This window comes from Camellia sinensis, chromosome 9 (assembly GCF_055761805.1).
Source record: "Camellia sinensis isolate YWXY chromosome 9, ASM5576180v1, whole genome shotgun sequence".
Lineage (NCBI taxonomy): Eukaryota > Viridiplantae > Streptophyta > Magnoliopsida > Ericales > Theaceae > Camellia > Camellia sinensis.
The window spans coordinates 184,045,926-184,059,386 of record NC_138969.1 but is presented as its reverse complement, the minus strand read 5'-3'; the positions used below and the strand labels follow the sequence as shown (position 1 = coordinate 184,059,386).

General features: G+C 36.0%; 2 protein-coding genes across 2 annotated transcripts; one reads left to right on the top strand and one right to left on the bottom strand.

Moving 5' to 3' along the window:
* The first annotated feature begins 6,558 nt into the window (after nucleotides 1–6,558).
* On the top strand, nucleotides 6,559–7,149 carry LOC114306841 (protein NDR1). Its single transcript, XM_028271715.2, has one exon. The coding sequence runs from the start codon at nucleotides 6,559–6,561 to the stop codon at nucleotides 7,147–7,149; it is 591 nt and encodes a 196-aa protein (XP_028127516.2).
* Nucleotides 7,150–7,502: 353 nt separating this feature from the next.
* Nucleotides 7,503–13,183, bottom strand: LOC114306831 (putative UDP-3-O-acylglucosamine N-acyltransferase 2, mitochondrial). The gene is made up of 10 exons (XM_028252170.2): nucleotides 12,861–13,183; nucleotides 11,325–11,517; nucleotides 11,151–11,227; nucleotides 10,868–10,917; nucleotides 9,312–9,376; nucleotides 9,158–9,209; nucleotides 9,013–9,083; nucleotides 8,791–8,857; nucleotides 7,936–8,007; nucleotides 7,503–7,791 (listed from the first exon to the last, which is right to left on the bottom strand). Exons 1-10 carry the CDS (start codon nucleotides 12,997–12,999, stop codon nucleotides 7,735–7,737), a joined length of 843 nt encoding a protein of 280 aa, XP_028107971.2. The 5' UTR covers nucleotides 13,000–13,183; the 3' UTR covers nucleotides 7,503–7,734.
* Between the last annotated feature and the right edge of the window lie 278 nt (nucleotides 13,184–13,461).

The following is a 13,461-nucleotide window of genomic DNA, read 5'->3' as shown; positions in this document are numbered from 1 at the left end:
TTCCTAGAGTGCTTAACGCTACACTTTCATTTTTTTATTTTTATTTTTATTTTTAATTTTTTGCTACGGTAACAAGATGGTCGTCAAAGATCATGGTAGTGTTTTTCTTTGTTTTTTGCGACGACAAAATAGCAGTCGTCATAAGTAGTTTAGGTGGTCGCAAATAATTTGCGACCATTGTTTTGCCGTCGCAAAAAGTATTTGCCACCCTCATATTCGCGACCCCTATTTGCCGTCGCATGGGCCGTCGCAAAAAGTCTTTTGCGACTGTTTTTTATTATTTGCGACGGTTTATAGCGGTCGCAAAAAGTGGTTTTTTTAGTAGTGACAATTAATAGTAGTTTTGTATATCTCCACGTTTACGAATGCATAATTGTTGAAAAGTGATAGTTAAATTTTAGAAAGGAAAATACTATGGATCCCAAATAATCTACCAAATTTTTCACGTGGGTGTGGGATCCACACAAATGTGTGAGTCCCACACCTATGTAAGAGATTTAGTAAAAAATTTAATAAATTATTTGGAGTCTCTAGTATAACTCTTTTAGAAATAGAACATTATAACTTGTTACACTCAATCTGGCACTTAAAGGGGCAAAAACTCACAATTAAAACAGTAATAACATGCCTCTATCAACAAATGAATCTTTCTTTATTTAACTTATTCTTTTGCAATATTTTCATTTGTGTTTAATATTATATTATTTTATAGTAGTATTACATATAATTTACAACAATGTGTTATCTCACTTTTATTATGCTTAATTCTAATTATTTTCATACTATGATATTATGCCTCGAAATTTATAGTACTTAATCACCACCAACCGTTCTTGAATTTAAAAAATGAATGAGTTAAATAGTAAGGGACAAAACTCGTTAGGTATGCGATATGCTTGTTCCATCTTAGTTTCAAACATATACCTGTCATAAGTAGTTGGCATATTAAATACTTTCATTACATTACCAGGACTTTCTAAAACGATTATGAAAGATTTTTATTGACTCATATTTGTGGAGATAACATTCTTTCATGATGCCAAAATAATTTTTGATTTTTTTTTTTTTTGGTGGGGGGGGGGGGAGTGTTTGCAGTGATATTTAGAAGTGAATTGTAGATATTTGTGTGAAGTTAATAGAAACACAATTTGAATGATACTATGGATTAAGAGTTTGTTATGTTGTATTAGTTATGTTGTTTTCAATAGTAAAGTCAGATTAACTAATATTGTTTCAAAATGATATGTAGTTATTTAATTTTAAATAAATCACCATGACATGAGAAACCATAAACAAATATATATATATATATATATATGCATGAAACCCAAATTAAATTACCTAAAAATTATTGAATGTGAGATTAGTAAGGTGTTGTTTGGTAACACTTACGTTTTCAGTTTTCTGTTTATATTTACAAAAATTTTAAAAACTCAAATAAAAACTTGTTTGGTAAATTTTTGATTTATAAATCAGTGGTCTTAGTTTATAAATTTGGTCAAAAAATGTAAACTCAAAAAATGTGTTTCCGTTTTGAGTTTTTTTTTTTTTTTATACCCAACACTAGCCACTACCTGCCACCATTTTCCACCACCGTCTTCCACCACCACTACCCACCACCCACCCCCCACCACCACCTGCCACCACCACTCACCACCCACCTACCACCACCACCCCCCACCCGCCACACCATCCACCACCCGCCACACCACCCACCTGCCACCACTACGCACTACCCACTGCACACCTGCCACTCACTCGCCACTACCACCCATCCCTCGCCGCCACCACCACCACTATCACCACCCACCCACCACCCACCTGAGATCTACCCACCACTACCATCGACCGCCCGCCACCACCACTAACCATCCACCTGCCACCACCATCCACCACTAGCCACCCACCACCAACACCACCCACCTGCCACCCACCCACCACCATCACCCATCACCACCCGCCACCCATTTGCCACCACCACCCACCACCCACCATCGCCCACCATCCACCACCCATTTGTTACCACCCACCACCCCCCACCGTCACCCACCCATCCACCTACCCGCCACTTACCCACCATCACCCGCCATCCACCACCCACCACTTGCCACCACCACCACCACCACCCCACTCGCTAACTCTCACTACCGTCACCCACCCGCCACCACCCACCCGCCACCACCCACTCACTACCACCCACTACCCGCCACCGTCACCCACTACCACCACTCGCCACCTACTCGCTACCGCCGCCCACCCGCCACCCACCTGCCACCACCACCCACTCGCTACCACCCACCACCCACCACCCACCACCCGCCACCGTCACCCACCCACCCACCACCACCACTCTCCCGCCACCACCCACCACCACCCGTTACCCATCACCCACCGTCACCGCTTTTCACCACCGTCTTCCGCCGCCACTTGCCACCACTTGCCATTTCTCACTCTTTTTTATATTTTAAATTTTTTAAAACATTTTGTCAATTACCAAACGCGTTTGTAGTTTATATTTTTCTAAAAATAAACAAAAAAAAAACAAAAACTAATTTATAAAATTTTTATAAATATAAACTGAAAACGTAAATGTTACCAAACAGACCCACGTTTTCAGTTTTCTGTTTATATTTACAAAAATTTTAAAAACTCAAATAAAAACTTGTTTTGTAAAATTTTTGATTTGTAAATCAGTGGTCTCAGTTTATAAATTTGGTCAAAAAATGAAAACACAAAAAATGTGTTTCCATTTTGAATTTTCAGTTTTTTTTTTTTATCTCCCAACATTAGCCACCACTCGCCACCATTAGCCACCACTCGCCACCATTTTCCACCACCGTCTTCCGCCACCACCCACCCTCCACCACCACTCACCACCCATCTGCTACCACCAGCCACCACCTGCCACCACCCACCTGCCACCCACTTGCCACCACAACCACCACCACCACCACCCACCTGTCATTAACCCCCTACCACCCACCACCTGCCACTACCATTCACCGCCCGCCACCACCACCCGCCACTTACTTGCCACTACCACTCACTACACATCTGCCACCACCATTCACCACCCGCCACCACCAGCCACCCACTACCACCAGCCACCTCCCACCCACCCGCCACCACCACCCATTACCACCACCATCACCCACCACCCACCCGCCACCCACCTGCCACCACCACCCACCGCCCATCACCACCACCACCACCACCACCCACTCGCTACCACTTACCACCCGCCACCGTTACCCACCCACCCACCACCACTACTACCCGCCACCCACCTGCCACCACCATCCACCACCCACCACCCACCACCACCACCCACTCGCTACTACCTACCACCCGCCATCGTCACCCACCCACCCACTATCACTACCACTACCACCACGACCCGCCACCACCCGCCATCCGCCACCTACTTGCTACCACCACCTACCACTCGCCGCCACCACCACCACCACCCACTCGCTACCACCCATCACCCGCCACCGTCACCCACCCACCCACCCGCTACCACCCACTTCCACCCGCCATCCGCCACCCACCAACCACCACTACCCACTCGCTACCACCCACCACCTGCCACTGTTACCCACCCACCCATCACCACCACTCGCCACCTACCTGCCACCCACCACTACCCGCCATCCGCCACTCACCACCCACTACCCACTACCTACCCGCCATCCACCACCACCCGCCATCCGCCACCACCACCTCCCACTCACTACCACCCACCACCTGCCACCGTCATCCACTCACCCACCACCACCACTCACCCGCCACCACCCACCACCACTAGCTACCCACCATTCACCGTCACCACTTTCCACCACCATCTTCCGCCTCCACTTGCCACCACTTGCCATTTCTCACTCTTTTTTATATTTTTAAAATTTTTTAAACATTTTGTCAATTACCAAACACGTTTGTAGTTTATGTTTTTCTAAAAATAAACAAAAAATAAACAAAAACCAGTTTATAAAATTTTTGTAAATCTAAACTGAAAACGTAAACGTTACCAAACACACACTAAGTATACCTCCATGTCTATTTATGAAGTTTTTTGTTTAAAATATATAATTACAATAGATGAAATATCTTGTGCAACGCACGTGGACACCATCACTGATATATATAAAAGTAGTGTTTACTTTCAAAATTTTTCTTTCTTCTATGTTGCCCAGTTCTCTTTTCTTCTTCTTTATTTATTTATTTATTTTTTTTAAAAAGTGCCATGTAACATACCTTTATACTAATTATTTTTAAAATATAATATTTAAAAGTTTTCTAATTAATCTAAACTACCCATAAATAAAAGTTAATAGAATTATATGAACAAAAAAAATTAAATTTCTTCTATTTTTCTCACTCATATTCAAGTATTCAAATTTTGTATTAAAATTAAATATATTTTTTATTTTCGTCTAGCTTATTCATATTTCATTATTAATTTATATTGAGTTTTCTATTTAACATGAAATTGTTTATTAGAAAAAGTTTACATTTAATTTAAATTTTATATAACTATATATAGAATCATATACAATATGTAGAAACAGTGTAAAAAAGATATTAAAGAAAAATCAATACTTAACATAATTAATTAGTCTATTGGTTTTTTCTTAATGTAACCACAACGCACTTATATTTAATTTTTTAAAATAAATTTGATATAATTTCTATTTCTACATATTTTTATTTCCAAATGAATAAAAAAATTAAAAAAAAATTAGAATCACTTTTAATTTTATGTTATTAATTTTTCTTCCAATTTAACTATTATTATTAATGTCAAAATGAATGTTTATTTTATTATGTTATAATTTAATATCATATAAAATCATTATATACATTTATTTCAGTTATATAGCACGACAAGATTAAGATTATTAAAATATATATAAATAATTAAAATACAATTATATATATTTAAATAATATTTTGGTAGAATGATATGGTTAAATTTATCAAAATAAATAATAAAAATCATTCTTTAATTTTAAATGACTTTTTCTTTTCTCTAATTTAATCACTATTTTTAATATTAAAATTAATATTTATTTTATTATCATATATATATATATATATATTTAAAATATACTTTCATAGTTCAATCGAGCGAAAATTACGCTGCATATTTCGTAATACATTTTTTTAAATAATTTTATACATATGTACACATAGATATATACATAAATAATTCAACTAAAATTATTATATATATATATATATATATTTGTTAAGGTTATATTTTATATTATGATAAAATTAATATTATTTTTTTGTAATGCATAGATTGTAAAATATTTTTAAAAATAATTTACATATAAACATATATAAATAATTTAACTTAATTTTATTTAATATTTTTGTTAAAAAAATTAATCCATACATCACACAAGTCAACTATATATATATAATAACACAATTCTAGTTGTAAAAATTGGGCGAGATTGCTAATACTCATGTGATTAGAGCATCTCCAATGCACTAGGCATATAATACTTGTTAGTTAAAATACCTAGTATGATTCACTTTTTTCAATTCCAATACACTAGGCATATGATTAGGCATTTTGGCTCAACTCATTTTCACTAGCTACATGTAGCTAGCCTTCAACGCTAGGCAAAATGTATTCAATCATTAGGATCATTTCCCTCCATCTTTGTTGTTGACGTGGAATTTTATAAAATTAATAGTATTTGGATAAATAGCTAAAATAAAGAGTTGGAGTAAAAACATAAAACAGTTGATAGGCAAAATAAAATATATACTTTATAGTAATATTCAGATAGGTAAAATGCCTACTACCGTTGGATATGCTCACTAATACATCAATTATTAAGATAATCATTTGGTTGATACCACTAATACATCAATTATTAAAATAATAATGATTTAGATCTCTTTTTTTTTTTTTTTTTAGAGTTTTATAATTTTTTTTAGATCTCAATCATTGATGGTGTGAGCCTCACATATATGAGTGAGTCTCACATATACATAAATGGTTGAAATTAAAAAGGGTTGTAGTGTCCCAAAAAAAAAAAAATCCCAAGGATTAATCTTATTTAAGCGACTGAGTTTGACTTCAACTATGACATTGTGGTTACCCACAAAAATAATCCATTCCTAACCTTATTAGACAAACCAAACATGGCCTAAAAGGATACACACAGGTAGATGGGTGGTAGCTTCCACCTATATCACACTTAACCGCACAGCATATTCCTATTCCAATACAAACTTTAAAAACCCCATTACGCGTTTATAAGAACCCAACAAGAAAAGCACAATGTTCCGTACTTTCTCAGAAAAAACAACATCCTTATATTTTACTCTGCACTACCAATCCTCCATTTCTAAGTTTTCAATCTCTTTTTCATACATATATGTTCTTTGTTTAGTACCAAATCATATCTTAAGCACCCATTTTTCGCCCGACTCTTTGGCCTTAAATAACGAGTTTTTACAAGTATCTCTTCTCCGACCCTTACTGCCCAACCTGAGAGAAAACAAAGCAGTTTAAACCTCCACTCTTCCTAAAAAACCATGTGTGAAACCAGAAGCTTCACCTTCTGGCTCTTCCAAGTCGTCGTGCTCTTCGGCCTCCTCATCTTCTTTCTCTGGCTAAGTCTTCACCCCAGACAACCAACCTACACCATCGTGCAATTCTCCATCCCAAATCCCAACAACACCAACACGAATTCAACGGCAAATGAGGATGGGCAAAGTGGCACGGTCTTGTTTGAACTCGAAATTGAAAACCCTAACCAAGATTCCAATATTTACCATGATGATACTTTCCTGACGTTTTATTACAGTGAAGAAGCTCTTGGACAAAAAACCATATCTTCTTTCCACCAAAAGAAGGGCACGACGAGCCAAATATTCGATCATGTGAATACTGATGCACAAGTGTGGAAGAAACTAATGAATGCAGTATCGAATGCAACGGCGGAGTTGAAGGTGACTGTGGTTTCTAAAATCCGGTATCGAATGTGGGGGCTGACTAGTAAGCATCACGGGATTAACTTGCAGGGTAATTTACCAATCGGTTCGGATGGGAAGATTTCGGGGAAGAAGAAGAAGATTAAGTTGGGTCACAATTCCAAGAAGTCGACGAAGAAGGGTACAAGATAACGAAGGACTATAGCAAAGAAGTTGACTTTTTTTGTTTTCCCCATAGATTAGTCATTTTTTGTAATGTTTGAATTCTTGTAAATATCATAGTATAACAGATATTGTAGGAAATATTAGGTTGTTATGTATCGTGTCGTTTTAGCCAGAATTTTGAACTTCTGCTACCATCATTCATCAATATATAGACTATTAGTGTTATATCGACCGATATATGACCTAATATATTCTTGTACAAAATTCATAGATGGCTTCTCCATAAATTGATCCTATCAATTAGAAAAGCAGACTATGCTTCATGGTTGTCTGGCAGTCATGTATTTTAAATTATCCACAAAACATACAAGAGATATGGATTGTTAATCAAATATCATCGATTTGTTTAAATATTGTATAATTCAATCTAAGCATGTTTGAACTGTCGAATGGGTTACACATCAACAAAATTCTCTTGTATCAACTTTTTGTGTTCATCATTAGGTGATTGCACTAAACCTATAACTTCACAACAGCATATAAAAATCAGCAACATTCCATACAAGCTAAACCCTTAACTTCATCTTTGTTATCTTCCAAGTAATTCTCTTTCTACTTCAATGTCCGGTGGTGGATAGCAACTTGTCTTTGCCATTCACGAATTGGAACCTGCAGGAAAGACCATTTAAATGTCGATATGGCATCATGATATTTAGCCCCAAGGGTAAGCCAACAACAAAATTTTGGCAGATGTACTCAACTAATTCTGATAAGACATCATTATATGCAAGAGTAACATGTATATATACTTACAGCAGGAAAGCCACCATAATCTCCAGGCTCATTGATGTCCTTGGTAACGCAGCTATTACCTGCTAGCCGTACCTGCAGTCCCAGATGTAATCAACTATTTTGATTCAACTTCATTAAAGTGGTTATAATCAACTTGTAAATATGACAGTCATACATGGTTGTCAGTGTGCATTCTGAGGAAAGTTATAATTCAGTATGCACAGATATCAACAGTTAATTGGCTAACATAATATGAATGTTCTATAGCTCTATGTATTCTCTTCAGAATAGTCAAGGACACACTTGAGAGAATTTAGCTATATACTGGCCTCATCTTTGAAGAAGTATAAAACTGTGTTGTCAAACCATGTTATCAGGATGTTCTACTCATGTACAGGGAGCATGACAGAACAGGCATTACAATAACTATATTACACGTGGTGTTTATACCTGCTGTCCTATGAAATTGTCTATTTTGGTGCAAATCAATCATTATTTGTTGGAGGCAATAGTATTTGTTGGCCAAGAACCATCCTGGTCAGTATACAAGTTTAGAGTTTTCGTCGAATGCATATGGGTATGACCAAAGTCCACATAAAGCATACACAACACAATGAACCCTTATTCCAGTCATACTAATAAGTAATAACCAACACTATCTTTGTCTTAACAAGAATCACAGGTACTATCTAAAGAATAAAAATTTTGCAGCTACAACAAATTAGGCATGAAGGAAAAGTTAATTCAACAGATTCTGTTAATTAATCGAAATTATAGGTGAAACAATAGAAGACTAATTAAAAAGCTCTGAAACAGGGAAAATCCAAACTAAAGGTGTAAGGGCACTGCTATTGTCAACTAATCCAGTAAATATACCTTTGAACCAATCGAGACATGATCACGAACTGCTACCCGTCCGCCTAAAGTAACATAGTCACCCATCCTAGAGAGTACAAAACCAAGTTATGAATCATAGGAACTTTGGAAGCTAACCAAATCCTTAAACTGAAAGTAAAAGCAAAATCAAAACATTGGTGCATTGAAAGTACAAGCTAATTAAATTTATGGATTAGTACAAATAAACATCAAGTTACATACGTCACTGAACCAGCAATCCCAGCTTGTCCACAAAGCATACAATATTTCCCGATAACCACGTTGTGACCTATCTGCAAAGTGAAGTGCACTGTCAGTTTCAAATTCAAGAACAAGTTAATAAGAAATCTAGGAAACTAAATCACACCTGAACTAAATTATCTATCTTTGTATGATCCCCTATTGTAGTGTCTCTCCAACTGCATAACCAAATATGTGGCACAGTTAGTCTTTCGAGTGCATCAAAATTTAGGATTTATGGCAACCACATGAGACAGAATTGAAGGCAACAGAAATCTCACCTGCCCCTGTCAATGCATGTACTTGCACCTATCTCCACATGGTGCCCTATCAGTGCTTTCAAGATCTAGATAAGGGAAGGGGGAAAAATCCGTAAACTGGACTAGATATAAGATGCAACCCTATTTGGTAATTGTTAAAAGACTGGGATAAAAAGAACAGAAGTAAAATTCAAGGACTACGTAGCTTCATATTTTTTTTCACAAAGAAGTGTAGATAATTGAATGCAAAGCAAGTTCTTGGACAATTATTTAATCCCATTTTGCTATTCATGTATCTTGGAAAATGTAAATATCCTAAGAAGCGCAAATACAAACAACTTTAATAAAAATCAGGACATAGCATGGCCGTTACATGACATTTATGAATTAGTATATATATTTTTACATGCGAACATGAGATTTTTTACATTATAAATTCAATTAGAGTATTATATCAAAATAGTAAGTCATTTCCTACATTCTACATATTGGAATAGAATTGTGAACAAGAAGTCTAGTATCTATTCTCGAAAGCTCTATTGATAAATAAATTGAAAGTTTTGAGCTTCAGAATTCCTAAAATTAAAAATCCAAAATGAGGAAGGATTGATATTTGATAGGTATAAACTCCACATTATTTTTATGTCAAAATGGAATCCTATGTTTTTTTATTCAAACTAGCAATATGCTTTGTGTAAGTCTAAGTGATGGACACGTGCGTCCCCAGTGTCAATAGTGTCTAGTTCTTTTAAAAAATGACATGTTTCAATGCACGACCTACAAATTTTATGCTTTTTGATTAATGCTCTGTAATAGATATATGATTGAGCTCTCATCATCAATTAATTATTATTATTAATGACAATCTAATGAAGAAAATGAAGCCTTGTACTAGTTACAAAAAGGTATAACATTGCACACAATTGAAGTAAAGAAAATGACCCATCTGAGCAATGGTGCCTGTTGTGACATCATTTTTGGCTTGGATTACCAGGGAGTTTATGACTATTCCCTGATTTTCTTACTATTGACGACAGGAGAGGTTTTTGGTTCTTTCAATTGTCAATGTATGATTACCCATGATGAAGGCAATCGCCTTCAAGAATGATTCAACTCAACTTTATTTGTTCCTTTACAAGAAACCCATGGATGAGTAATGTTGTGGGAAACAATTCAAGACTATTCCCAGTATGTACACAGGATCTGAAAGTGACTGAGAAAATTCGTCATTTCTAGAACTTCATTAACAGCCCCTTAGATTTATATCCTGTGAAACAATATCTATGTAGCAATCTAGAATTAACAAATTAAAATAGTACTATAAATTTCAGGAGTGGCCTCGGGCACCTATATATTTTACGGTTCTCAAGCAGTAAAATGCAACATGTGGACCATTCAATATTCTTTTTCATATAAATATGATGAACCATTCAATATATCTGTCAATATTACAAGATAATTTGTTTCATAATAGGTTCTTAGATATTTATATGTGAAAAATAAGAATGCTAAAGCACCATAGGTCCACAACAAAACAACAGTAACCTTGAATCAGAACTAATTTAAATATCACCTACTTGAGGCTTCTTCACCATATCGCCATGCTCATCCAGAAAAAAACCAAATCCTGCAAAGAAACAACATGAATCCAAGCTATAAGATGAGAATTTAAAACTGACAGAATTTCATTAGCAGCAGCATGCAATGCTCATCTATAAGAAACCAAAGGAAACAAAAACTGTGTCCTTCAGTGTCTATTGCGAAATCTATAATGTTGATAAACAGTCACTTAAAGAATTTACTGCATTGTTCAATGCTCATCTACCAAAGGAAATAAAGTTCCACATAGTCCAGTCGTACCATCTTGACCAATGCACACTCCATTGTGGATAACACAATAATCACCAATTGCACAATTACTGAGTGCAACATTATACCTGGAGAAAATATAGTAGTTCAATCAAAATCGAATAACAAAAATTACATAGTTAACAAGACAACTGTATCCAGACAAGATAAACAAGTTAAGCATACCCTAGTTTTGTTGATTGACCAATTGTGACAGCAGGTCCAATGATAGCCCCTGATCCAATATGAGCATTTGCACCAATGACAACTTCTGGATGAACTATGGCACCAATTTCTATGAGCGCTGTTGCAGCAACACACGCTGACTTGTGGAAAGTTCCACCTCCATTATGCCATTTCTGAAAGCCTTGGTCATCCTCTGATCTTGAATTTAAAGTGTAAAAAATTTCCAGTTAAAACCATAACTGTAAACTCAACTCATGCATAGACCATAGATATACAACACACTCATAAAACCCTAGTTAGGGACAGCATTTCAAGTTTAATGGAACACTATCATCAATCTGCCTCTGGCTAAGAAAATGAATAGAACAGAGAGATTAAACAAATGAACTACAAAAGTGAATGATTACTAGTTACCAAGGTATTAGGGGCAGCTATTTATTTCCTTTTGCATTTTTATTTATGCTCTCAGACCTCGTTTGGCAAGTGCCCCTTTTAGCCAAAAAGCCAAAAAGTTACTAAAAAAACCAAAAAACCAACAACCTATACAAAAAAGTCAAAGATTCCATTTTCTCTCTACTTTTTACACATCTTTTTATATAAAGCCAAAAAGTCATCCCAAACATACTAGTTTTTTTTATATCACATTTTAGTCAAAAAACCAAAAAATTACTAAAAAAGCCTGTTCCCAAACGAGGCCTCATTTATGGGTAAAATTACACTTGAACTATATATTAGTATCATTTTAACCCCTCTAAAAGCATTACAGTTGTCCACTTTCAACTATCAATTTGTATCAATGCGAACTTTCCGTTAAGGATTTGTTACATAAATGGATGGGAAATTAACATGTGACTAGCACATGACATCTCAAATATTGTGGAATGGAATGCCTATATGATCTCAAGTATTGAACATCAACAATAAGAACAGCCACCAGAAAGCAAAATTGCCTTAGCTAGGCTGGAACAAGAAAGACTCAAGAGTGGATTATCACTATTGAATAAGCTGCTTTGTTAGCATCCCTTGAAACCCATGAAAGGAAAGATGAAGCTGATATACTTCATAAATCTAACATCTGCCACAATGGAAGAATGTTCCCATGGAGAAACTAAGCCTTTGTTTGGATCGAGGAATGAGAAAATAAAAGAAATAATTATGGTCACTCGGAAAAATAAAATAACTGAATTGTGTTTGCTCACTGTCATGTTCAGAGGAGTGCTATTAGTCATATGGGTGAAAAAAAAGTTGTCTTTCTGTTCAAATTTTTTTTTTTTTAATCATTTATCACCAAACAACTCCATCCAAACTGAAATTCATATACACATAATGAAGAAATTTCACAAACAATTTTGGGTAGCATTATAAATGCAGTTAGCATGAGTGTAAAGAAATTATAAGCAACAGCACAGTCATTATTGAGGCATTTTCACGAACACCTTGAATGCAAGACAAATGGGTCAAAGAACGCGGGTTTATGAGAAAAAGATCGACGTTACTCAAATGGGTACAAAAGTCTGGTAGATTATCGCAGCTCACCGGTCTTAAAAGAGCCAAACTTGAATGCGAATTGATCAGCCGAGGATACGGAGAAATTGTGACGAGTAATACTGTGAAAAATAGTGGTGGATGAACCAACACAGGCTAATCGTCTGAGTGCCATTGATTGCTCTACCATAAACTTATTTCAAAAACTAATAGTAGAAAGGATTAACACCTGAAGACTAAGCTCAAACATGGCAATGTTTATGTTTAGTTTTTTGGGGGGAAAATATCAAAAATAAAGAAAGAAAAAATATAATTATAAATTCATGAAAATATAACCCTTAACACATACTCTAATTTAATAATTTATGATTATTTTGTGTATAGTTAAATTTTTTTTATTTATTACGAAAATGCATATAAAAAAACTTAAAAACAAAACGTCCTGAAAAGCTAGTTTTTTTACTGGTAATTAGGGGTGAGCAGCGGATATATCGATCCGTCAAAACCGACCGAACCGATCTGATCCTTTGCATTTTAGACAGATGCGTGATGACGAGCGGACGGTTGCGGCTTGATTTTCTTCAATCCGCCAATTTGGCGGACGGATGACGGATTTGAGATTCCTTTGGCCACAACCGAACCGCCAAACCGC

Bases quoted from the DNA above. Each gene is read 5' to 3' on its own strand.
- LOC114306831 (XM_028252170.2), bottom strand. From the start codon at position 12,999: ATGGTAGAGCAATCAATGGCACTCAGACGATTAGCCTGTGTTGGTTCA. The intron at 8,858-9,012 runs GTATGTAACTTG...TGTACTCTCTAG, and splicing joins GGGATTGCTGGTTCAGTGAC to GATGGGTGACTATGTTACTT. The intron at 8,008-8,790 runs GTATATTTACTG...CTGGGACTGCAG, and splicing joins ATGTCTCGATTGGTTCAAAG to GTACGGCTAGCAGGTAATAG.
- LOC114306841 (XM_028271715.2), top strand. From the start codon at position 6,559: ATGTGTGAAACCAGAAGCTTCACCTTCTGGCTCTTCCAAGTCGTCGTG.